This window comes from Silene latifolia, chromosome 6 (genome assembly GCF_048544455.1).
Source record: "Silene latifolia isolate original U9 population chromosome 6, ASM4854445v1, whole genome shotgun sequence".
Classification (NCBI taxonomy): domain Eukaryota; kingdom Viridiplantae; phylum Streptophyta; class Magnoliopsida; order Caryophyllales; family Caryophyllaceae; genus Silene; species Silene latifolia.
In genome coordinates, this window is record NC_133531.1 from 80,945,970 (window position 1) to 80,971,255 (window position 25,286).

The window sequence follows — 25,286 nt, forward strand, 5'->3', positions numbered from 1 at the left end:
GTTAGTAGTGATTCTTGGGGTTGATTCTCTTGGTTAATTCGTTTCTTTACCTTACTAATCAATCAAGGTATGTTATTCTTCTTAATTTATGTGATTTGATACTTTGAATGTGTTAGAATGATGAAATAATCTGAAAGTCTCGGTTCACATTAGTAAGTTGTTGTTTTTGATGGGTGAAATATGGTTCATATGCCTCCTATTCATGCTTGTTGGTGATTAATTGCTGTAAATTAGATTAGAAATTTGCAAAGTTGAAATCGAAATTTCTAGGGTTTCCAAAATTGAAATTGATTTTTGGTTGTTTTACAACGATTAGATGGAAGAATTGAGCCTTAAGCATTGTTTATATCATGTTGGGGGATAGATTTTTGGCGATTTTACCTTAGAAAGTTGCCTTAAAACTCCGCCTTAAAAGTGCCTTAAGTGGAAATTCGTGATTTATAATTGAAGAATTGATGTTGTAATTGACATATAAGCATGACTTGAACTTCATTATGCTAATAGAATCGATGAGTGATGAATATATGCCCAAATTTTCACAGCTGTAAAGACCGTCTGCAAATTTTAGTTGAGTTGTTGAACATAACATGAAAGTGATGATGACATGCCATAAATTATTCTTTCTCTTGAATTAGTAACATGAAATTAGCAATGTGAATGGAACGACCTTTAGAAGCATGCTAGGATATTCGAATTGCTGAGAATATGTGTTCACATGCCAAATTTTCATAATTGCGGTTTATAAGTGGCTACAAACTGAGACTATATGTTAAAATTGAGGGAACTATTGATGAAATGTGTGTACCTAGCTGAGCATCTAAGTTTAATGGCATGATTTATGTGCTTCAAATATGGAACTAGTTGATGAGTTAGTGAACTTGCTAAGTATATAGAACTCAAATCGTATGAATATATGCCTACATGTTTTATACAAATTGTTTGACCATATGCCTTAAGCGGATCCGAGACCGAACCTTGGACTACGCCAAAGCAAACGAGGGAGGGGTAACCCACCTGAGTTAGGGGAAGGAAGTGGGCGGTGGTACCCCATGATCCCGAATACCCTACGTTGTTTTTGTTGACTTTAAGCAAAGGGAGCGTTTTGTAGCCTTACAAAAACGCAAATTGAGACCTACAAAGTGTATAGACACCAGTGTATTAGAGGAGTTAGAGATAGAGACGGATGTCCGTCACATATTCGAGACCTTGGGTTTTACGGGTTTGTATAGGCTGAGGAAGCATACTTACCCTTTTCTTACCTTGGAGTTCATGAGCTCTTTTAACTATGACCCGGTCGAGGTTTGTCAGTTTAGATTGATGAATACCAGTTTCTGTTGACTATGGACCTGTTTGCCTCTCACCTTGGGTTGGCCAAGCCTCCCAAGGACTCCTTTACCGACATCCCGGTGAGTGCGCGCGCGTCCGCCTAATGCCTTGCTTGATCGGGAAGCAAGCTCCCACCTCGAGCAAAGATGTCGATTAATGATGTTCAAGACATTACTTTGAGGGTCTTTCTCCGTTCTCTCTCGAACCTCCTCTATGACCGAAAGGATATCGATAAATTGAACAATCATGAGGTCTTACTTTTGATGTCGTACCTCAACCCGGAGCGGGCCAGGAAAGTGGTCTTTAATGCTCCTTCTATAGTTTGTCTTTGCCCTTGCCTTGATGGCTTCTTCCTCTTCCCGTGCACGAGTTGTGGTGCCATTGCCACTCGGTTAGTTTGAAAAGCTAACCTCCTTTGAGGCTTCTTCGGCGTACGTGCCTCTAGCTACCCCAGTGCCTACCATGGATCGTGATTATTATCTCGACCTGAAGTGGTTGAGGACCTTGGCTGACGGCAGCCTAGCATGGAGGGTGCATGGGATGAGTTGGATGAAAATTCCAGCTCCTGAGCACCTCCCACCCACGGAGCCCTTGGAGCCGACAGTAGTGACGGTGGACTCCGATGATGAGGAGGAGGAGGATGAGGACGGACCCGCGACTACGAGACCTATCTCATCGACGGCGCCATTCTCACGGAGATGCCGGAGCCGACGAAGGGCGAGAACGCGGGAGTTCAGGCGGCGGAGAGGCCTAGAGTGGTGAAGGGACCCCGTCGAGTGAGAGAGAGGGCCTCGGAGACTAGGCCACAGCCAGTAGCACCGCAACAGCAGCAGCCCTTTCCATGCTACCCCTACCTCGACACCCCGGAGACGCGATCCAGTTACCTGGCGGAGAGAGTGTCATCTACCTTGACACTCCGGAACATGCACGAGATGGCCTACGCTCAGGGGATAGGGACCGAGGGACCGCATCCGGTGTGGTGGAGCGGAGTCGGGGACTACACGGGGGTTTTCCACTCCTACGGGGTGGATCAGTCGACATGGGGGGCACCTCAGTCCTTCCCTTACGGTGGCTTGACCCCATGGTACGTGGGCCCGGGAGCAGGAGGTGATGCGGGAGTGGGTTCATCAGTGCGGGCATGGCCGGAGGTGGTGGTGGTGATGATGAGGTGATGTTCGAGCAAAGAAGAAGAGTGGGAGGAGGAGTGATACTCCTCGTCCTTATCTTTGTTGATAGTAGTTGATGTTAGATGGTGATATTGTTGTTAGACTTTGGTAGTTACTTCCTTTTATTATTGAGACTTAGTCGGATTTGTATGATTGGCCATAAGGCCGGAATTGCTACTCTAACCTTTTGCAGGATTATTGAGAGTCGGGGCATCATCCCGACTCAATTTATGTGACGGTCATGTGTTATATGTTGGTTTACGACGGGTTATGAAAAGTACTTGACTGCGGTACTCGACAGAGTACCCCACACTCTATCAGTAGCTGCGGGAAAGGAAGAAAGGAGACATTCGATCTCGGGCTACTCGATCGAGTAGCCAAGACACTCGATCGAGTAGCATGGCACTCGATCGAGTACCGCTAGCTACTCGATCGAGTAGCACTTATTCTGGGGTTTTTGGAAAAAAAAAAAAAAAAAAAAAAAAAAAAAAAAAATATTTCAATTGTTTTATAATTGCGAGTTTAATGTTTAAAGTAGTTGTGAGTGCGTAGTAACACCTTTAAACCGTTGATTCATATGTTGCAAGTTGTGGTTGAACTTTTATGAGCATAGTTGTCACGATTAGTGAAGCGGTAATCATTTTCTTGTCACTTTAATATTGCATACGCCTCATTACGATCTACTTATCGGAGTTGTAACTCCGCCTATATTTGTGCATATCATTTTAACGTGTGTTGTCAACGGTAACTAGTTATTCCGGTGACTTGCGTATGATTTCTAAATTAACGAGTATGTAGTTAGCGAGTAATGTCCACAACAAATAATAGGGTTTCCTTTAATGTTAAGATACAAATAATAGGTAATACGCGTTGATATTTGGGTGGTGAACTTCGGGGACGAAGTTCCTTTTTAGAGGGGAAGAGTAATGTCGCGAAATAAGAAGGCTGTTTTTGAATAATGCTTTGCCTGTTTACAATGTTGTTGGTATTATGTTTTGCTTTAGTTACAAAATTTCTGAGATATAACGAATTACTTTAGTTATTTAAAGTGAAGGGGTTGTATGTTTCAAGAGACGGTCATGAAAAAAATAGTTATAGTGTGATAAATCGTGCTCGAATCACGTTGCCAAGTAACATGGTGGCGTTGGTTGTACCATATGATAATTAATGTGAGACATGTCCTGATCGATAGTTTGATAGTCGATACTGTATATCGGTACCGTATGTCGGGTGATCGTAGATGGTGATTCGCATGACGAGCTTGATGTTTCATAGGTATATAGAGTAACGGTTAACGGTAATAGTGCTTGCATGATAGTAGTAAAAGTCTTTAGAGATAAGTATAGACGGTGATGATGATGACATGGAGGGGGGATGGTGTTTCCAGGGAGTAGTGGGTTGAGCGGGAGGATGAGTGAGGTGTTGTTCTCGTGTCTCAAGCGGGAGTTGGGTGAGGTGAACTTCGGGGACGAAGTTCTTTTTAAGGGGGGAAGACTGTAATACCCACCCTTTTAGGGACCCTTTGACCGTCGTTGACCGACCTTGGGAGTGGAAGTAGTCTTAGGAAAGTGTGCCAAAACTTGTTTGGGCTGCGTGTTGAGAGTGGTACTCGATAGAGTAGAGGCTACTCGATCGAGTAGCTAGGGTACTCGATCGAGTAGGGGCCACTCGATCGAGTAGGTTGGGTACTCGATCGAGTACCGGGTTTTCAACGAGGGTTTTATATCGCGTTTTGTTAAATCCGCAAATCACTTCCGCCACTTTCCTCCTATCCTTGATCGCCCCTTTCCTTCCCTTCATCTCAAAACCTCCATGGATGCCTTTTGAAGATTCTTGAGCCTTAGGAGAGCGTCTCTTGAGTCGGGTAGCGGTCTTTTGGCTGAGTTTCCCCCTAATAGGTATGTCATATTCATCATCCGTGCCTTTGTTTCTATAGTTAGGGTTTTGCTTGTAGTAATAGATATTTGCATGATGGTAATAGGCTTTGCTTGTGCGCTGGATACTTTGTTTGTCGGCATGGATTGGTTGCGGATGCGTAAAGGTAGGTTCGCCTACTCGGTTTACGTAGATGGTCTAGTGTGTCGAATATTGTGGCTGTGTTGTGTTTGGTTTATGCTATAATTGTTGTATCGTGATGGTTGTGGTTGTTGTTGATGTTCTCGAGATGCGTTCTCGGCTGAGTGGGGTCACTTGCGGGAGTGACTTCACGCCCTAGTTTCGCCCTTCGTGGAACCCGCCACGGAAGGGGATGTGCACATTAATGGGACAGGGTTATCGCTCGTATGATGAGCGGGGCTTAGGTGGGAACGGCTGCGGTCCCCCAGTTTTGGGGTGGTCCGGTGGACGATCGATGACAGTTTGGTTGGATTATTGTGATTATGGTTGGTTGTTTGTTGTCATTGTTCGTATTGTTGATTGTAGTTGCCATTGTCTTGTCTTATCTCAGTACTGACCTTGTTTGGTTGTTTGTTTGTTATGTGTCTGCCGTGATCCCTTATGGTGAGCAGTCGGTCTTAGCAGGTGTTGATGTTGTGGATAGCTGGAGTCCGGGCAGGGATGAGTCCTCACGTGATATGATGGTCATAGCGAGTAGTCTTTGAGTTGTACCTTGTATTGTATTTTGGTTTGAAGCACTTGTAATAAAGCTTAATAGTTCTTTTATTGACGTTTGATGACTACTTTCCTCGGGTAACCGAGATGGTAGCGCCCTTATATGTTAAGGAAGGCCTAGTTAAGGCTCCTCTGGATATGGGGGTGTTACAGAACCATCTTCATCTGGGAGCCGTATCATTGTACCACCATCATTTTTAGGAGGTCGCAGTTACTTGAAAGCAAACTATCAGCATACCATGGTTATTTGCAAATGGTGTGGTTATCCCGATCTGTTCATCACATTCACGTGTAATCCAAAGTGGCCAGAAATAACCAGGTTCCTTAAAAAGAAGGGACCAAGGTCTGAGGACAGACCTGATATACTCGATCGAGTTTTCAAGATAAAGCTACAAGAGCTCATGAAAGACTTAAAAGAACGTCATATTTTTGGGCGCACAAGAGGAGGTTATTTCTTTACCTTTATAACTTTGTAATGTAATTAGGCTTTTATAATCAAACGAATTTAACACCAACAACTGAACTAATCCACGATTTTATATATTTCTATTTTCACAGTGGTATACACAATTGAATTCCAGAAACGTGGCCTACCTCATGCTCATATATTGCTCTTCTTGCACCGAGATGATAAGTTCCCCGAAGTTGCTGATGTGGATAAATTGATATGCGCAGAGATACCAGATCCGACTATAGATCCTGTTCTGTATGAGGCAGTTAAGGAATACATGATACACGGTCCGTGTGGGGATGGTTATCCATAATCTCCGTGTATGGTTGATTCCAATTGCTCTAGACATTTTCCAAAAAAATTTAACGACCGAACAATTGTCGACTCTGAAGGATACCCTCGGTATAAGAGGAGGAAGAATGGACGAGAAGTTGAAAAGGGTGGCAAACTTCTTGACAATAGCTTTGTAGTCCCATACAATACCACATTGTTGCTTAAATATCGCGCACACATTAATGTGGAGTGGTGCAATCAGGCGAGGTCTATCAAATACTTATTCAAGTATATTAATAAGGGCTATGATCGAGTCACAGTTCAGTCAACTCACGGAAGTCGTAATAATCAGAATCCAGATCAGATAGACGAGATCCAGAGGTATTATGATTGCAGATATATTTCACCGTGCGAAGCTGTTTGGAGAATTTTTTCGTTCGACATTCATTATAGGACACCACCCGTTGAGAGGCTAGATTTTCACCTACCAAATGAGCAGAGGGTTATTTTTAATGATGAAGACCACATCAACACGGTCCTTGAAAGAGACAATATTAATAAGACAATGTTCTTAAAGTGAATGGAATATAACAAACACCATCCTGAAGCAAGAGAATTGACATATGCTGAGTTTTCGATGAAGTATGTGTGGAAAAGGGATGAAAAGAGATGGTCCGAAAGAGAACGGGGATTCTCCCTTGGAAGGATGCACCATATGTCCCCTGGTGGTGGTGAACTGTATTATATGAGAACACTATTGAATTTTGTCAAGGGTCCTACATCATACGAGGACATACGGACGTTTAATAAGGAAGTTTTTCCAACGTTTAAAGAAGCGTGCTACGCTCGAGGCTTGCTTGGTGATGACAAAGAATATATTGATGCTATCATAGAAGCGAGTGATTGGGGATCAGGTGTATACCTAAGACACCTCTTTGCCACCTTATTAATGGCTGGCAACTTAGCTAAGCCTGAGTTAGTATGGGAGAAGACCTGGCGTCATTTGACCGATGATATTCTCTATAGAAGACGTTTAACACTACGGAATGAAGGTATTTTAAAACCATACTCAAATTTTATATAATGTAAGCTTTATGAAATAGTTTGATTACATTTTTAAGGGTTCGTGTACAACTGTGCAGATCTACAACTTAGCGAGAGAGAGCTGCAACAGTATGCTTTGGCAGAAATTGAAGCATTGCTCAAAAGCAATGGTAGCACCCTTCGTAGGTTTGAAAATATGCCATCCCTTGATGATTCATTCACATCAGGAGACATAAACCAATTGATATTAGGTGAGTTGTCTTATGACAAAGATGCACTAAAGGAGGAGCATGTTAAACTTATCACATCTATGACAAATGAGCAAAGAGCTGTGTATGATGAAATAATGGATGCAGTCAAGGCTCAACGAGGAGGGGTCTTCTTTGTCTATGGATACGGCGGTACGGGGAAAACTTTCATATGGAAGACGTTATGCGCCGCCATAAGAAGCGAAGGAGAGATTGTACTTGCTGTCGCTTCAAGTGGGATTGCAGCAATCCTACTTCCAAATGGATCGACAGCTCATTCAAGATTTGGTATACCAATCAATGCGTCCGAGCACTCCACGTGTCCGCGCATAAAACCGGGTACTAACTTAACGAAATTATTGATAAGGACTAAGCTTATTATCTGGGATGAAGCACCCATGGTCAATAAAAATTGTTTCGAGGCTCTTGATAAGAGTTTGAAGGATGTTATGAGGTTCTCGGCTGGTGGTGACCCGAATAAGCCCTTTGGTGGTAAAGTTGTCGTCTTTGGCGGCGACTTTCGTCAAATTCTACCGGTGGTGCCGAAAGGGAGTAGGCAAGATATCGTGGGCGCTTCGATCAGTTCTTCATACTTATGGTCTGAATGCAAGGTAAAAAACTATACTTTATACGAATTTACTATTACCTGCTAACATATATATATATATATATATATATATATATATATATATATATATATATATATATGGTTTTATACTCCATATCTGATAAGCTATTTTTTTAATATAAAGGTGTTAAAGCTTACAAGAAACATGCGTCTCCAAGCTGGAGGTTCTAATTCCAATGTAGATGAGATCAGGCAGTTCTCAGAATGGATATTGAAGGTGGGAGATGGGTTACTCGGCGGCCCTAATGATGGGGAGGTTGATATTGAGATGCTAGAGGACATTCTCATACCCCAAACAAGTGACCCTATTGCAGCGATTGTCAATAGCACTTATCCATCACTGGAAGATAATTTAGGGAACCACGAGTACTTGCAAGAACGGGCGGTTCTTGCTCCCACGCATGAAATCGTTGAGACAGTCAATGATTATATATTGTCGAAGATTCCCGAGATTGAAAAAGAATACTTAAGCTCAGATGAAATAAGTAAAGAGGAGAGCAATATATACATGCAAGATTTGTACTCTACCGAGTTTCTCAACACTATAAAGTGCTCTGGTATCCCCAATCATAACCTAGAGTTGAAAGTCGGTGCTATGGTAATGCTCCTTCGAAATATTGATCAAACCCGTGGTTTATGCAACGACACAAGGCTGGTGGTTACTAACCTAGGGGAACGCGTTATTGGTGCCACTATCATAACCGGTAGCAAGGTGGGGGACAAAGTATATATACCTAGATTATCTTTGTCTCCTTCAGATGAGACTAAGTTCCCCGTTAAGTTCGTAAGAAGACAATTTCCAGTGACCGTATGTTTTGCTATGACTATTAATAAGAGCCAGGGACAATCTCTCTCCCATGTTGGGCTTTACCTCCCTAGGCCGGTGTTTAGTCATGGACAATTATACGTTGCAATCTCAAGGGTAACAAGTAAAAAGGGATTGAAAGTGCTTATTTGTGACCAAGAAGGGGTCACATCTAATGTGACGACAAATGTCGTCTACAAGGAAATATTTGATAATTTGTAACGACATGTTGTCAGCGTACATTATTGCCTACTATTTGAACTTAGCTCAATAAATTAGCGACTCTTTTTACTCTTTAATTTCAATACATTAGAGCAAAAGATTTATGTTTCGAATCATACAGATGTTTTTTTCCCTCTTGCAAGCCTTTTTTATGTTTAAGGATTTTTTTTTGTAAATGAAAAAAGCAGAAGTTAGATCAAAAAGTATTTTTGAAATGGTGTAAAATAGACTTGGAAAAAGACAGAGACTGCCCAGTATGAGAACAGAGGTATGAGTAGCAAATTCACGTGAAATCTACTCCTACTTTTATTTTTTGTTTGTATTCATAAGATTTTATGATATGCAAAAAATAATATTTGAGCGTATACGAAAATATTTGCAAATTAAATCAAGTATAAATATCATTCAAATTATAATATTAGGTATACATGTGATATTTTTAAAATAAGAAACAAAAAATTACTCACTTGCTGAAACATATGAAACAATGAAAAATAATTTTTAATTCCGACAAAAACTTATAAATTTTCTAAGAAATAGTTTATACAAAAAACCTTTTAAAAAGGAACAACACATCATATATAAACAAGGTCAAACACCCCCATATCTTATCAACTTATCTTCTCTTAAAAAATTATCTTCTCCAATATAAATATCCCTAAAATAACTGAATTTTTTTAGTGTGGTTACTGTTGTTAAAATTACGGTGAACAATAAAACGACTAATGTTAAATATATTTTCCCTAATGTCAAATTTACATTGCTTCAGAAAACTCATATGCAATCACAAGTATGCATCAAATTAATTACGAATATAACAATCATGGTACGAAAACTCACCTTGAACAATCGAACATCAAATAATCAGCGTGATCCGAGTTATCACTCCGCCCTTGACATGATCATCACGACTGATAAAATACGATTCCCAGCTGTGATTCTTTTCCCTCTAAATACAGATCTGCTTCCTTGACAACATAAAAAATCACAAGTAACATCAAATAAAATTACCAGCACAACAATCGTTAGCATTATATAATCAAAATATCTGATACAAAGGTAATAATTACTCACCGAGGACGACATCCGCTGATGCGAGATGATCTGTGACATAATTAAGAAAGACGATCAATACTCAGATTAAAAAAGAAGCGAGAGACGATTGTCCCCGGACCTCCTGGTAAAGATTTAACGGCGGCCATTAATTAAATATGATGACGGATTTACCTTAACAGTTCGTTCAGCGGCCTATAGATCAAGGAAGCGGGATCGGAACCATGCATTGATTGTCAACGCGAGAGATGATTGAATTTGAGGTCAATCGGCCATTAATTATTCCCAGATCAAAAACTGGGAATAATACAGCAATACCATCTTCAATAATACAACAATAGACCTCAAATTTAGAGGAACTTCGTTCAACGCGAGAGACGATTGTCCCCTTAATGCCGGTAGCGCAAAGCGAGGAATCCCGGGATGGGTGGCTGATTAGTGACGAGGAAGCATGCATTCCATCTAGAGCAGGACGAAGAAGCAGGAGCGCAAGGGCAGACTCAAAAGAAAGACAATTAATACTCAGATTAGGAGTACTCGATACACCATCCAATTGCAATCGTACATGAATAGATCATTTTAGTTTGGTTTTAGTGGTAGATCCTTTGCCTGAGAGATGATGATGATGATTGAGGTAGAAGATGGTGGGGTGTGACGATTGAGGAGATGATGAAATCAGACGGAGTTCAGTTGTTGGACGAAGGACGGAGTTTTCTAGATGTAAGAGAGAGTTGGACGGAGTTAGGTGAGGAGGTAGGACGGACTTTTCTAGATGTAAGAGAGAGTTGGACGGAGCTAGGTGAGGAGGTAGGACGGACTTTTCTAGATGTAAGAGAGAGTTGGTGTGTGAGAGAGTGGGTTAGGTGAAGATGTTTAAACGGTTTATTTTTGTTTTAGCGGTTTGTGTCGAGTAATGTAAATGAGTAATACGGACATTAATTTTATTAGCATGTTGTAAATGGACTCGGTTTCTTACCTGTGAATTTTAATACAATATTTGATATTTATATTCTATTAATGAAAATTGAAATGTTTAACTTTATAAGAGTTTGATGATATTTTTATTAATCGAGTTTGTGTCGAGTAATGTTTAATTATTTAACACAATTTTTTGATGATATTTTTATTAATCGAGTTTTCTAACAATCGGTAATACACAAATTTTAATGTAAGACTATTTTTATATATTTTTAAAGTTTGTGCAATAGATAATTAAATTTTTATATATTTTAAAATTTTGTGCAATAGATAATTAGATGTGTACTAATTGTATTGTAAGTTTTGATCATAGTACTGAACACGACATATCTCAAAGATGAACAATTATTCGAAAATAATAACTACGTAACATCTTTAAACTATATATTTTTGCTACTATTAACCATTGTCATGCTACCTCAAAAAACAGACCCGTGAATTTCACGGGTTTTAACCTAGTTATACCTTAATGCACTCCTTCACTTCAATCAGGAATCATTATTATGCATGAAAAATGGATATCGCACAAACCTTTCTATTCCGTGTATATGTGTTAAAGTTCTACCTATAAGATTTGAAAGTTCCAATCATTTGAATTTGAGACCTTAAAATTAATAAACTCTAATACTCTCTCTATTCCATTTTTGTTGTCCTATTGATAATGATTTAACAAATGAAATAAAATTACTAATTAACCCTTTTAATTAAGAACAAGAGTGATATTATAATTTAGATAGGGTGAATGGTAGTTTAAAAACTTAGGGATATTAATGACAGGTTACTAATTTATCATACTAAATTAAGTAAGGAGACAACAAAATAGGATAAATTTTTGAGCAAAGGGACAATAAAAATGGGACGAAAGAAGTACGTAGTTGGTCTTATACTTGAATAGTAAAGTAACACAAATACTCCGTAATCTACATAGTATAAAAGTTAAGTTTTTTCTTGGCTTCTGATTGACAGTTGAGTTTTTACAAGTGAGTTTCCCCGTATTTTCTTATTCTATTTAATTACCCTCTCTCCTCAACACAATTCCTATTCCTATCTTTTATTTCTATTTTAAATAATTATGTTAAAACATAAGTTAAAATGTCACAATTTACATACATCCAACGGGTCTAACATGTCAAATACCTTTAATATAATTCTAATAAAATACGATTGTATATTATCTAATATTCAAATATAATATTTATTAAATATTCAAATCTCTAAATATGGACTATTTATATAATCACAATATTGAACATTTAATCATGTTTAATTATATGTTCATGTATACAGCGCTTGTTATTATGATCCTACATTTTTTGGACGTCTATAAAATTAGTAGAAAAGTTGTAGTCAAGTGGGCGGTATTGGCACGGTAGGGTTGAATTGAAAGCAACTAGTATTTGATGTGGAGTAAGCATATTTAATTGTCGGCAAAAGACTATTATTTCAGTTGATGAATGGTCCCTTAGATAGTGGGAATTAGATAAATGTTGTCCCACATTATATCTTTTGATTTACTTTCATTATTTGTACGTGGTTACATCTCTACCAATTGCTTTAATAACATGGATGTCCATATTTTCCTCTCATTTTATTTCACCATATCCATAAGTAACTCTCATGGAAAATCTTGACACTAGCCATTTAAGAAGAAAACACGACAGCAAGACTAAAGTTTGAAAATTGATACTGCCCTGTCTCGATCATTTATTTGCTTTACTTTGATTTTAATAAAAAATTAAGAAAAAAAAACATGACCAATTACTTGATGATAAGTAGATCAAATTAAGTGTGCAGATCAAATTGTTCATCAAGACTCAAAAGCATTCCAAAAATAGAAAAGTAAATAATTAACTGTGACACCCAAAATAAAATAGGTAAATAAATAACTAGGGCAAAAGAAATAATTGAACTACCACTTTGAAAAAAATTATTCGTGATGCTAACTGTCAAGGTAATGGATTACCTTAAGGTAAACATTATCACATACGGAGTATTAGTTTAACCATTCCGTAAACCAGATTTTAATCCCTTTAAGTCATCGAATTGCCTCGTTCTTCAAAACTGATATTTTAACTCATGGTTATATTTGGACTTAAATATAATTGTAGTATGTATAGATTAATTATTAGAGAATGTTTAATGCACAACAATGGAAAAAGACTACCAAAGAAGAAATGAAAATATTCTCCTTTTATTTTAATGATTTGGATTTTCTCACTTTTGTCACAAAGATTAAAAACCAGAATTCCTAATCATTAATACTAGGTGACAAGATAACCAAATACCAGTAAAATACTTGTAGTAAGTTTATGAGTCGATATACTAATACTATTTTAAATATAGAATAAACAAATAATGTTCGAGAAACTGAAAAAATAGATATATAAGTGATTGCAACAGATATATGATTGTACTCTATAGCCACTAAAAAAGCAGTTCATTTACATATTGAACTCTTGATTCCACTTTATATGGAGTAATTAATTTTAATTTCCATAATAATTGAATTATACTATACTTCGTTTGAGTATAAAACTGATCTTCAAACTTCAACTATTAATTTAGAGCATGTTTGGCCTCGATTCTAAAAAATGAGTTTTTGTTTTTCAAGTTTAATTTTTTAAAAGTGTTTTTCAAAAGCAGAAACAACAAATAGTTGTTTATTTTGTAAGCAAAAATATGGATTTTTAGTTTTTGAGAAATTTTGTTTAACTTTTAGAAAACTATGTGTTTGGCCAAAAAGTGTTTTTGAGTCCAAAAACACTTTTACAAACTAGGCCAAACACACACTTAAACTTTTGATTAAGATATCTATCTACTTAATACTCCCTCCGTACCAATCCAAAGGTAACACTTACCTAAAGTGTCCGTACCAATCCAAAGGTAACATACTATAAATGGACTGTAAATTGACAATAATACCCTTATTTCCTCCATATATTTACATAAATACCAACTTGTGGTTCACACACCAACCCAATAATACAAGCTTGCTTTCCTCTTTTGCCCCCACTATTACCCTCTTTTCTTGATTTCCCCAATTTTTACCATGTTACCTTTGGATTGGTACGGAGGGAGTATACTTAATATCACGTCAAGTATACCTACGACAAAAAGCTCAAATGCACAATCAGGAAGGAGTTGAACAATAAAAAGTGGTTGAACAAAATATATCTATCTACTTTGTTAATTCGGCTAAGCTAACACATTGACTAGTAGCAACGTAGCAGCATTATAATAAACACACTTGACTAATCCCTTCAAAATTAAGAATAAGCTCAAAGGTTGAGAGTTCTCTTATTTTAATTATTAAGTTGAAGGCTGAATTATTACCCGCTACATAGTATGCTCATTTAAAAAAAAAAAAAACTAATCATAAGAAAATTAAAATGCAAGTCAAAATTTTTAAAAGCTCGAAAAGATTGCATCATATAAGCTCAATTAGAATTATATTAGATGTACCATGCTTATATAGATCTGAATGTATAGTCTTATTTGTGAATCTTCACAAATTCTTGTTTGTGACGGCACATATCCGTCACTCTTGAGTGACGGATACCATTTTACCTCACAAAGTACCCACTTTTTCTCTCTCTGCAACACTATTCATGTGGTCCCCTTTCTCCACTAACCCATTTTGTTACCATTTTTACTCACAAAATATCCGCCACAAATGGTAACCCGTCACAAGGGAGACCAATTGGTGAATCTTTTAGGCCATAACATAAAAAACGGTTTGGCAATGATCAACCATAAGAAAATTAAAGCTGATTTTTCAGTAAATCAAAGTCGTCTCACACACAGACACAGTAGAGAAGCTTGAACTAATGAAGCTCCAACCATACACAACACATAATAAAGTACCAATTGAAAATAAATAATACATGCCCATTTCTTTCTCTTATTATGCAGTAGTAAATACTTAAAATACATAGTAAATACTAGAAAATGGGAGAAAGAGATGAATATATGTATATATATATATGGTAGGGCTTAGAAGAGATGGTGGTGCTTTTTTCCTCCTTCAGCCTCTTTCAATTCCTCCTTAGCCTCCTTCTTGCCATGGTGCTCATGGAAGGCATACCCACCTGCTCCTACTGCCGCGGCTGCCGCTATCTCTTCCTCCAGTTTGTGCTTGTGTGCATGCTCTGGGTCCTTCTTTGCCTTATGTTTCTCATGCTATCATCATATTCACCATAAACAACTAACAATTAGCTTACTTTTTCCCAAATATTTTCCATTTTTCATTATAAAAAAATGCAAAACAAAATATGCCATCTACATGGATCTTGATGTTTCATACTCCACTAAAATTATGGTTATGATAATAGCTCGCTCGCTCGCATCAAGATCTCAATCTCATCGATCCAAAATTAATTTTAGATTGTCCGAATCCAGCAAATTCAAATTCAAATTATGTAGATCTATATATAGGGTAAACATAGTTCGATCCACTAGATCTAAATCGATCAATTCCATAAATAATTTGGTACATACATCTAGTAGTGTACCTAAACTACAATCCATGAAGATTGTTACGTACTAGTACTACCCTACCTATCCATGATCCTACGTAGTCATCATCATACAATAAACTCTAATCTCATCAAATTAAACCAAAATTGCTAAGTATGAGTTAATTAATTAATATAAAAAGGTAAATAAATAACAGAGACGGAGAAACTGAAGTGATATATAAATGAGTAATGACTTACAAGAGCAAAGGCGCCAGCAGCGACCGTACCAAGCTCACCCAAGTGCTCCTTATGCTTACGCTCCTTCTCTTCCTTTCGGAAGTCTTCAGCAGTCTTCAACTCATCGGGAATATCTTGATCCTTGTGGTGGTGAAAGAGGCCGTGGTGGTGCTTCTCTTCTTCTCCTGACATGCTTAATATTACTGTAGATATTGTTGTGGTTATGTATGAGATTTGTGAGTTTAGTTGGCTTCTAACATCCTACTTATATAACAAGATATCTTGCTTTGGATAGATAGGGACACGGCATTTACATACGTCCGCACCTAATCCAATCCAATCCAATCCAATATAGTAATATACGTACGTACATTCTCTAATAATATTACTCCTTCCATTATTTACCTTTTAATCGTTCATTAAGATATTAAAAAAGAGATGAAGAATAAATTAAAGAGAGTAAAATGATGTCTACTTTTTTTTTAACTTCTTATTTTGGACCTGTTTTGTTTTCTCAATCGGCTTCACTTTATCTTCAAAGACGCGAGAATTTCATATAGGATACCCAAAATAATTTTAATACATTTTTTCATTTTGAAAAAAATATATTTTTGATTTTTTTTCCTAAGCTAATGTTGTATAAAGTAAAAAAAAAAAATAATTGGTTAGGTTGATTTTTTCTCTAATAAATAATGTCTTGTCTTTTGATTTTTTTTTCAAAAATAATTTAAATTTCAACAAGTTATTTGGTACTCCCTCCATTCAACTCCACTTTATGTATTGTATTCCATTTCATCCATTCAACTCCACTTTACAGGTTTCCTTATTTGGCTAAAAAAATGACAATTCTATCCTTATTGAAAATCTTTATTTACAAAAAATGCCACCCAAACCCCACACTAACCCACCATAAAACCCCACCTTTATGTTTTTTTAATATTTTTAACCTCTTCTTTCTCTTTTCCTATGTACTTTTAATACTTTTTTAATCCGCTCTTTAATATCCGTGTAAAAACCAAAGTTGCAAAGTGGAGTTGAATGGAGGGAGTAGTTATTGAAAATAATGAGTCTGGTTCCCCTCCAGTACTTTATAAAATCTGAGGGTCCAGTACCTAGTTAATCTAAGGCCATGTGAGAGGACAGGAAAAATAAGGGTCAAGATTGCTTTCATCCTATTTCTACCTATTATTATTATTCTTGATTATAATCAAATGAGTTTGTTGTGGTGGTTGCTCACCTCATCCCTTAATCATGAGGTCAAGAGTTCAATCCTTGCTCATGGGAATAGAGCAAACTCTTTTGCCTTTTGCCCACTTCGTGAGAAAGCACCATGGCATGAGACGATTATCTGTTTGTTGTCGATAGTGGACACCTCGGTTTACCAAAAAAATTTATTATTCAGATTACACTCATGACCCATCCTCCCCATTATTTCTCCTTATTGTTTTATCTTATAGCCTAGAAGCTCTAATCATCAATCAAGGTTGCCCAAGTATGATAAAAAGGGAAAATTGTCGTTGTTAGAATTATGGTATTGTAATAAAATATATTGAACTCGTATAAGTGCTAAGTGTAACACCCACGAAATTCTAATTCCGTAATTTATACTTTAAATTGTTATTTTATTATTTTGTTAACTTTATTTTATGAATAAACTGATACATGAGGGACAAAGTTCAAAGTCACTCTTGTCATTCAGATTCATTCACTTGATTTAAAAGCTCAATATCTCCAAAAATATGGCTATTTTTGGTGTGATGTTTGTTGGAGTTGAAAGTACATGATGTTAACTTTCCAATGACTGGTCATACGCCTTATTTGGTTAAGTAAAGAAGGAGATATGATCGTTTTAAGTTGAGCTGTCCAACTTTTACGCGGGTGACGAACTGACTCAAGTTTTTTTTTTTTTTTTTTTGATAAAATGTAAGTATATATATCAAAAAAGAGTCACCATACAACAAGGCCGATACAAATGTCAGACCGACATTCTGTCCAGCCCCATATCACTACTAATGACCCAAAAAAACTAGCCCAAACAAAACAACAACATCATACAACAATCAACAAGACCAGATACAAAATCAGAAAAAAAAAAAAGGTAAGAACCCTAGAAAACCGGCTTCTTCGTGTTTTCCCTTTTTCCTCCTACCTGATCAACAACAAGAACATCAGAAATCAAATCACCCCAACAAATCAACTCCCTCTTCTCAGCAGTTCCTGAAACCAATCCTCTTCCCTCCTATTCAAGTTCCTTCGATCCAACCCTCGAAATATCATTTTCAGCTCTTCCATTATCAATCGAGCAAGCTTGTTTGGCCGGACGAGCACTAATTCATGCTTGCTGCGATTTCTTTGATGCCAAATATTGTAGATGCAAGCATTTATAGCAGCATCAAGGATCTCCTTTTGGACCTGAGAGCCAGACCTTCCCAGGCGCCAAGTTAGCAAGTTGTTGACAGGGAAGTTAATCCCCATCCAAGCTCCCATACAAAGAAGAAGACATTTGCTATAGGGGCAATCGAAGAAAAGATGCTCCATTGTTTCTTCCGCTATTCCGCAGATACAACAGGTACTATCTTCCCTGATTCCCAACCTGTGCAATTTACTTTTTGTGTTCATATTCCCATGGTGATATATCCAGGCTATAAATCCATGTTTTGGTATAGTCCATACATTCCAAACGAATCCAGACCATGGGACATCATGCGATTTGAGACGGAGAAACTCATATCCATTAGATATAGTGTATCCATTACCATTGGGAACCCAATTTTGTTGCTGATATGCCTGATGGAAATCGTCTTTTACTTGACAGATTTTCCTCTGGTACCAAGAGGAATTAGTACTTGGGGAGTAATCTTGCCAAGCTGACCCCCTTAGGTAGATATTGCTAACCCATTTGACCCATAATAGGTCTGGTTTGGTGTAAATCCACCTGACCACACTACTACAAATCCAGGCAACTACAACGCCCCTTTAACAACGATTATTCACGAAAATGACAATAGACGTTGTAGAATGTATGACGCGAATTTTACTAAAATTAATTACAACGGGTATGGTTATATAACCGTTGTTATAAGTTTTAACAACGGGTCACACATGCACAACCGTTGTTAATAATTTGGCGCAAAATTGACGCAAAGTTAGTGAAAAGTAATCACAACGGTTACTTTTGAAAGTCGTTGTTAAAACTTTTTTAACAACGGTTGTTGTTTTACAACCGTTGTTAAAACGTTTTAACAACGGTTTTTGTTTAATAACCGTTGTCAATACTTTACATATTATAAACCACACAAACACAAATCAGCTACAGCCACAAAATACAAACCTTAATACACAAACACAAACACAAACACAGACAAACACAAACACAGAACACACACTTTCTCACCGTCTCTTTCTCTCTTTCTCATCGTCGTTTTATCTTCTCGCCGTCACTGTTGATTTCATCGTCTCTTACTTTCTCTAATTATCAGGTAAATCTCGCCGTCACTGTTGGTTTCATCGTCTTTCATCGTCATTATTTTATTTTTCTAATTATTTCATTTGCATGTATGTGTTTTTATCGATCATTATATTATTTCTTTAAGTATTATTCGCTTAATTAGCTAGTAAAACAAATTAAATAAACTAAAACAAAGAAGAAGCAAGATGATAGAGAGGAATGCATGATAAACTTAATATATATATATATATATATATATATATATATATATATATATAAATGGGATCATGTGAGGATACACTATCTTTTTGAGGATTGGGGATTGCGTTACAATATCAGAGGTTCTTCAATACAATATCACAGGTTGTTCGATAAATATCACACAAAAAAACACCCGTGCAAATTTTTTTTTTTTTTTCAAAAAAAATTTTCAATTTTTTTTTTTGACAAAGGTCTGATTTTTCGTGATATTTTACTGAAGAACTCGTGATATTGTATTCACAAATCCTCAATTCTCAAATATTTAGGAGTTCTCACCGGATCTTGACTATATACTCCCTCCGATCCAGACCAAAGGTAACATTGACTTTTTGGCACTATTTATGGTCGTAGAGAATCTTCGATATTATTCTTAATCTATAAGACAAAATATATTCATGTGAGATCTTGTTTGATTCATCGTCATGAATGCTATAAGAATATCAAATTTTTATAATTTTTAATGTGTAACTAAAGATATTTACGTTGCAAAACGTGCCTCGACAAGTGTGAAAAAGTCAATGTTACCTTTGGTCCGGATCGGAGGAGTATATAGGATATATATATATATATATATATATATATATATATATATATATATATATATATATATATATATATATATATATATATATATATATATATATATAAATACATAAATTAAAAAAATTACATTAATAAAAATGCAATTCTTATATTTTCATAGAGAGTCTTATTCTCTTCTATGATATCCGTCCTCTCCTCCTTAGCTATTTGGAGGTTAGTTCGTGATTGCTATATCGTCATATAGCCGCAATCACTCTTTGCTCTGTCAAGCCATCTTTTTGGCGTCCTTGATCTGGATCGAGCATCCACAAGGTAGCTCCTGAAACTGTCCTCAATGTGGAGCAACCGACGGATGAAACTGTTGTTGTTCTCGATCATAGTAAAAGTCTTAAGGATGATATCATTCATTTTGTTGATGGAGTTTGGAGTTTGTTTGAAAGATTAATTAGGGTTTATTTGGAGTTTGTTTTAGCAGTTAGGGTTTGGAGATGTATAGTGAGATAATGGAATGTTAGTTGAGATAATGCATGTATTTATACTAAGTAATGTGTGGTTTGAGTTATTTTTTAATTAATATATATGTTAGGAAGTTGTGCCATAATCATCATCATATCTCTCTCTGTTGCTTCAAATCTTATTATAACCCTTCTCATTCCATATTGTCCATTCATATGCACAGGGATGACAGTAATAATGCATGCATCGGAATTATAACGGGCCGTAATTATGCATGCATCTAGTAATATTTAATTTTTTTTTTTAAAAAGCAAACAACAACGGTTATTGATAAACAACCCGTTGTCTTTAGTTATAACAACGGTTTGTATATTACAACCCGTTGTTATAACTTTTTCCCCAAAATTGAGTCACACTTTCCACAACGGGTTTTTATACTTAAAACCGTTGTTAATAGTTTTAACAACGGGTTCCTTAAGAAAACCAACCGTTGTTAAAACCTTTTACAACGGACGGTTTAACAACGTCCGCTTTTTTATATAACAACGGTTTTTAACCGTTGTTATAGCCTGTATCTGTAGTAGTGCCAGTTTGCCCACTGCTGCTTTATTCCACATAATATCTTGTTTAAGACCAAGACCTCCTACTTTTTTTGGCCTACACACTTTATCCCAGGCTACCAAGGGGATCTCATGAAGTCAAACCCCCCATCCCATAGGAAATTCCTACAAATTTGCTCAATTCTAGTAATAATTCCAGTGGGTAGAATAAACATTTGAGCCCAATAATTATGTAGGGTTTTAAGCAGAACCTTGACTAGAACTAACCTTCCTGCATATGACAATTTCCTATTCCCAAGATTCTTATTCTAGCCATAATCTTATCAAAGAGAGGCTTGCAGTCCTGGGCATTAAGTCTAGTAGTCTTGATAGGAACCTCTAGATACCTGAAAGGGAGCCTACCTTCAACTAGGCCAGATACTTGTAGGAAATCAGCCTTCAGAGCTTCACTCACTCCATTAAAATAAACATTTGACTTCCCTTTACTCATCCTGAGACCTGAAGTAGCTGAGAAAGTAGAGAAAGTTCTGATAATAATCATCATAGAAGAAGCATCTCCCTTACTAAAGAGAAGGATATCATCTGCAAACATTAGATAGGAGAGCCTCATAGAGGAAGAGAGAAGATAGAACTTGAACCCCATAGTAGAAGTAGAGCACATCAAAAGCCTAGTAAGGTATTCCATACATATGGTAAACAACAGGGGTGAGAGAGGGTCCCCCTGTCTAACTGACTCAAGTTTACTTCCCTAAATATATACTTAAATTCACTTCCTTGCGAGGTTGAGTGTTAAAAAAAGTTTGAGAGTTAATTCAAGTTTTATACTTGTGTGTTCTAATTGATTGCGAGTTATTAGATTTATTATTTCGTTCTTGCGAGGGTGAGATAATACACATTCATCCTTGCGAGGTTGAGGGCCATTCGCGTTCGGTTTCGAGTTCCTTGCGAGGGAGGAGAGTTGTTCACGTCATATCCTAGTTTTAGTTGAGGGGTCTTGCGAGATTTTCACAACTAATTCATATCCCTTTTAATTTTCGTGCATATTTCATACAAAAAACACCAAAAACACTTTAATTCCGCTGCATATTTCTTTAAACTCGTGGTTATTTTACATCAAATTGGTAACGCGTGATTTTATTTTATATCATAAACCTTTTTTTATATTATTTCAGATTATACTCATGACCCATCCTCCCCATTATCTTTCCTTATTGTTTTAGATAATTGATTAAGGAGTCTATGATCATATGACTTATTTTTAGAACCATATTTGATGTTGATGATGCCAAGTCAAGGTAATCTCGTTGTTTATTTATTCGTGTAACTCTTAAGTTTTAATCTTATAGCTTAGAAGCTCTAATCATCAATCAAGGTAGCCCAAGTATGATAAAAAAGGAAAATTGTCGTTGTTAGAATTATGGTATTGTAATGAGATATGTTGAACTCGTATAAGTGCTAAATGTAACACCCGCAAAATTCTAATTCCGGAATTTATTATAGTTTAAATAGTTATTCTGTTATTTTATTAACCTTATTTTATAAATAAACCATTTTTTAGTGTAGTTGTGTAGAAAATGTTGCCAACTTGCCGAATTGGAGTTTAAAATCGGATTCTACGCGAACTTTAAATGAAAATCGAGTCAATTGGGTTATTAGTCAAGCTAAGTCAAATTAGCCTCTTTTTAGGTTTTATTTTGTTGAGAATCAACACACTTCATCTTCTACCTTCAAAGTGTAAGAAATTTCCTCTCTGTCCTAAGACCTCCATTAAAGTTTAAACCTAAACCTCCATGCATAATCTTAAAAATTTCATAACTCATTCATCCCTTCACTACGCCAAATCTGGCAATCAATAAGGAGCCTATCGCAATGGTTTAATGCATTTAATAACGACTGTGACACCCTTGAATTTAGCCTTAATTATATACGTAAATTCTACAGAAAAACTGGTAGGATATGTTTGTAAATGGTTCAACTAGTCCAAAAACCTGCAATTTCAAAAATTTTCTAACTAAACCATTCACAACCAATTCCAACTCAAGAAGAGTGTCAAAAACCCTGCAACAACTGATAAACTAATTTACATACATAACTAAAGACGCGGAAATATAAGGATACAAACCAAAAATAGAAAAGGGAGACATATGTCCCTTCAAATAATATACAAACCAAAAGTGTAAAAGGTTACTAATGGAATAGCCAAAACTAGGTCCAAGGTTCCTTGCTCACTAGCCGTCTGTGACCCCAAACAAAGCATCAACAACCTGTCAATCGCATTTTATACAAACACGAAAGCCACAATTCAGTGGGGAGTAACTTCGAGTCCTCCCAGCCACGAATCGTCAAAATTTATGTAACATGTAATAAAACATGTAAACAAGATGATAAAGAATTCAATTATCAATTATTCTAACATATGAGCCCTAAACTGACCAAACTAAACTAACATGTGAAACATTTAGCAACTTGTAATCCAAACTCTATCAACCATAGCCGGCTTGCATCTCACCTTCTATGATTCATAGAATCATCAAACAAGAAAGGGCAATATATCAAAGACAGGCATAAGTTCTTAGTCCCGTCAATAGTCACTTTGTAACTCAAGTCTATACCACGAGGTAGGGAAGGTAATCGAACCGGTATCTTGGCTCAGCGGTTACTATTAAGAAAACATGGCCAAGAGACAACACAACCCTAGCCTAAAATCTGCGCAGACCTAGACATGCGGATACACACCACCGCACCCAAGACTCACAACTTTTTTTTAAAAACAAAGTGAAGTGAGTACCCTAAGGACACCACCGAAGGGTCGGCTAGTACTTAAGCTGACCCCATACTATCAAAATTAGTACCTGAGGTCATGCCCCAACTTGGATAAACATCCACTAGTCAGGAACACAAAGGCTATCAAGCAGTGAACATATACTCGTCAGAGACTACAAAGACCTATCTATGATGAAGGCCGAAATACTCACCTAGGACCTAGTCACAACTAGTCCCAGCTTGAATATTTTAGCCCACACCACCCAAAACTCACCACATAAGTCAAGTAAGACACCCACTTAACCTTAAGAGGGCAAAAAGTCCTACTTACCAACATAAATTCTAACTTTCTATCATGTGAAAGCTATATAAATGTCTATCTACAGCATACAATCCCAACAGTTCCTCAACAAGAATTCAATACTAATTTCCAATCCTAGCAATTATAACAATATAAAAGGCTTTAGGGGAAACTAGGGCCATTACTACAAAATAAGAAGCTATTTAAATTCAACTAACTAAATAAGAAACTATTTAAATTCAACTAATTACACATGTGAAATAGAGATATAATAAATGGCCTAAAACAAGAAAAAGGCCGATTATCTAATTCATTCAACCGAATTTTTACCCGCAACTTGACCTGCGGACAGTGGGTCAAATTGCGGTGACCAATCACTCAATTAAGCGACATCGCATCGATCAAAGGGACTAAGGCTCGAGTTTTCGAGACAATCAACAAAGCATTACAATTATAGCCATAAAATTCATTTTGAGCCTATTAATTACAATTTCATTTTGTAAACTATCCTAACATGTGATAACTATTAATATAAGCACAATTTTTCCGTTAACATAATATTTGTTACTAGTATGCTTCAATTCAAATTACTACCCTTTTGTTACTTATACTATTCTAATATTAATTAACCCGGAAAGACCAAGATTGCACGAAAACCCGCGAAACAAGCACGGACCGACCCGGGCCAACCATGGCTAGCCGTGGGCCTACCACGGGCCTGCCACGGCCTGCCGGCTGCTGCCGGGCCCGCTGCCAGACCATTTCTCCTCTTTTTTTTTCATTTTTATACATTATAAGACCGTCTGAAAATTAATTAATCGTCCCCAATTCAATTTTGATAATTTAAACTACCAAAAGGCACAAATTAAGCTTGCATGCAACTAAGGTTAACATGTGAAAAATTACTACCCAAACAAAAATTCACCAAACATACAAAAATCAAAAACATGTGACGATAATTCGTCGAGTAGCTCGAAATATGTTACCTTAAGCTAGAAAATGAGCAATTAGTCCTCAAAACCGAAACCCTAACCACAACTAACCGCTATCCTCTACAATATACGAGTCCCCGAACTCGTCTTCCAAACCTTCACCTAATTAAACAATAAAAACCACAAAAATTAAGCACAAAACCGAAATACCGAAATATAGACTTAAAATAACTTAATGAAAATTGAAATTAGAACATACTAAGTTGTAGATCGTGGCGAGGGGATTCCGGAAAGGTAAATTTCGCGAAAAACGGACAAGAAACGAAGGTTTTATGGCGATTTTGAGCTTGAATGTGAAAATGGGGTTTGATTTTGGTTGTTTAGAGGATGAACATCCAAATTTCAGAAAAAGAAAGAATAAAGGGGAAGGTGTCACGCGTGAGAGAAGAAAGGAGGAAAAATACGTGCGGAATTTTTTTGTCGGGATTTTTAACGAGTCGGTTTTGACTCATTTCAATAATAAT

The 25,286-nt window shown here is 36.7% G+C and overlaps 3 protein-coding genes and 1 long non-coding RNA gene across 4 annotated transcripts; 1 reads left to right on the top strand and 3 right to left on the bottom strand.

The window, feature by feature from the left end:
• The first annotated feature begins 6,463 nt into the window (after window positions 1-6,463).
• On the top strand, window positions 6,464-8,773 carry LOC141588274 (uncharacterized). The gene is made up of 3 exons (XM_074409723.1): window positions 6,464-6,878; window positions 6,969-7,729; window positions 7,871-8,773. Exons 1-3 carry the CDS (start codon window positions 6,464-6,466, stop codon window positions 8,771-8,773), a joined length of 2,079 nt encoding a protein of 692 aa, XP_074265824.1.
• A 5,784-nt stretch (window positions 8,774-14,557) lies between these two features.
• On the bottom strand, window positions 14,558-15,777 carry LOC141586930 (abscisic stress-ripening protein 3-like). Its single transcript, XM_074408340.1, has 2 exons — window positions 15,520-15,777; window positions 14,558-14,983 (listed from the first exon to the last, which is right to left on the bottom strand). The coding sequence occupies exons 1-2, from the start codon at window positions 15,688-15,690 to the stop codon at window positions 14,798-14,800; spliced, it is 357 nt and encodes a 118-aa protein (XP_074264441.1). The 5' UTR covers window positions 15,691-15,777; the 3' UTR covers window positions 14,558-14,797.
• Window positions 15,778-17,691: 1,914 nt separating this feature from the next.
• On the bottom strand, window positions 17,692-21,409 carry LOC141588275 (uncharacterized). The gene is made up of 2 exons (XM_074409724.1): window positions 21,034-21,409; window positions 17,692-18,461 (listed from the first exon to the last, which is right to left on the bottom strand). The coding sequence occupies exons 1-2, from the start codon at window positions 21,407-21,409 to the stop codon at window positions 17,692-17,694; spliced, it is 1,146 nt and encodes a 381-aa protein (XP_074265825.1).
• A 1,404-nt stretch (window positions 21,410-22,813) lies between these two features.
• Window positions 22,814-25,158, bottom strand: LOC141658815 (uncharacterized). The gene is made up of 3 exons (XR_012549450.1): window positions 25,022-25,158; window positions 24,817-24,924; window positions 22,814-23,030 (listed from the first exon to the last, which is right to left on the bottom strand). It is a non-coding gene; the product is annotated as an uncharacterized LOC141658815 (long non-coding RNA).
• Window positions 25,159-25,286: the final 128 nt, after the last annotated feature.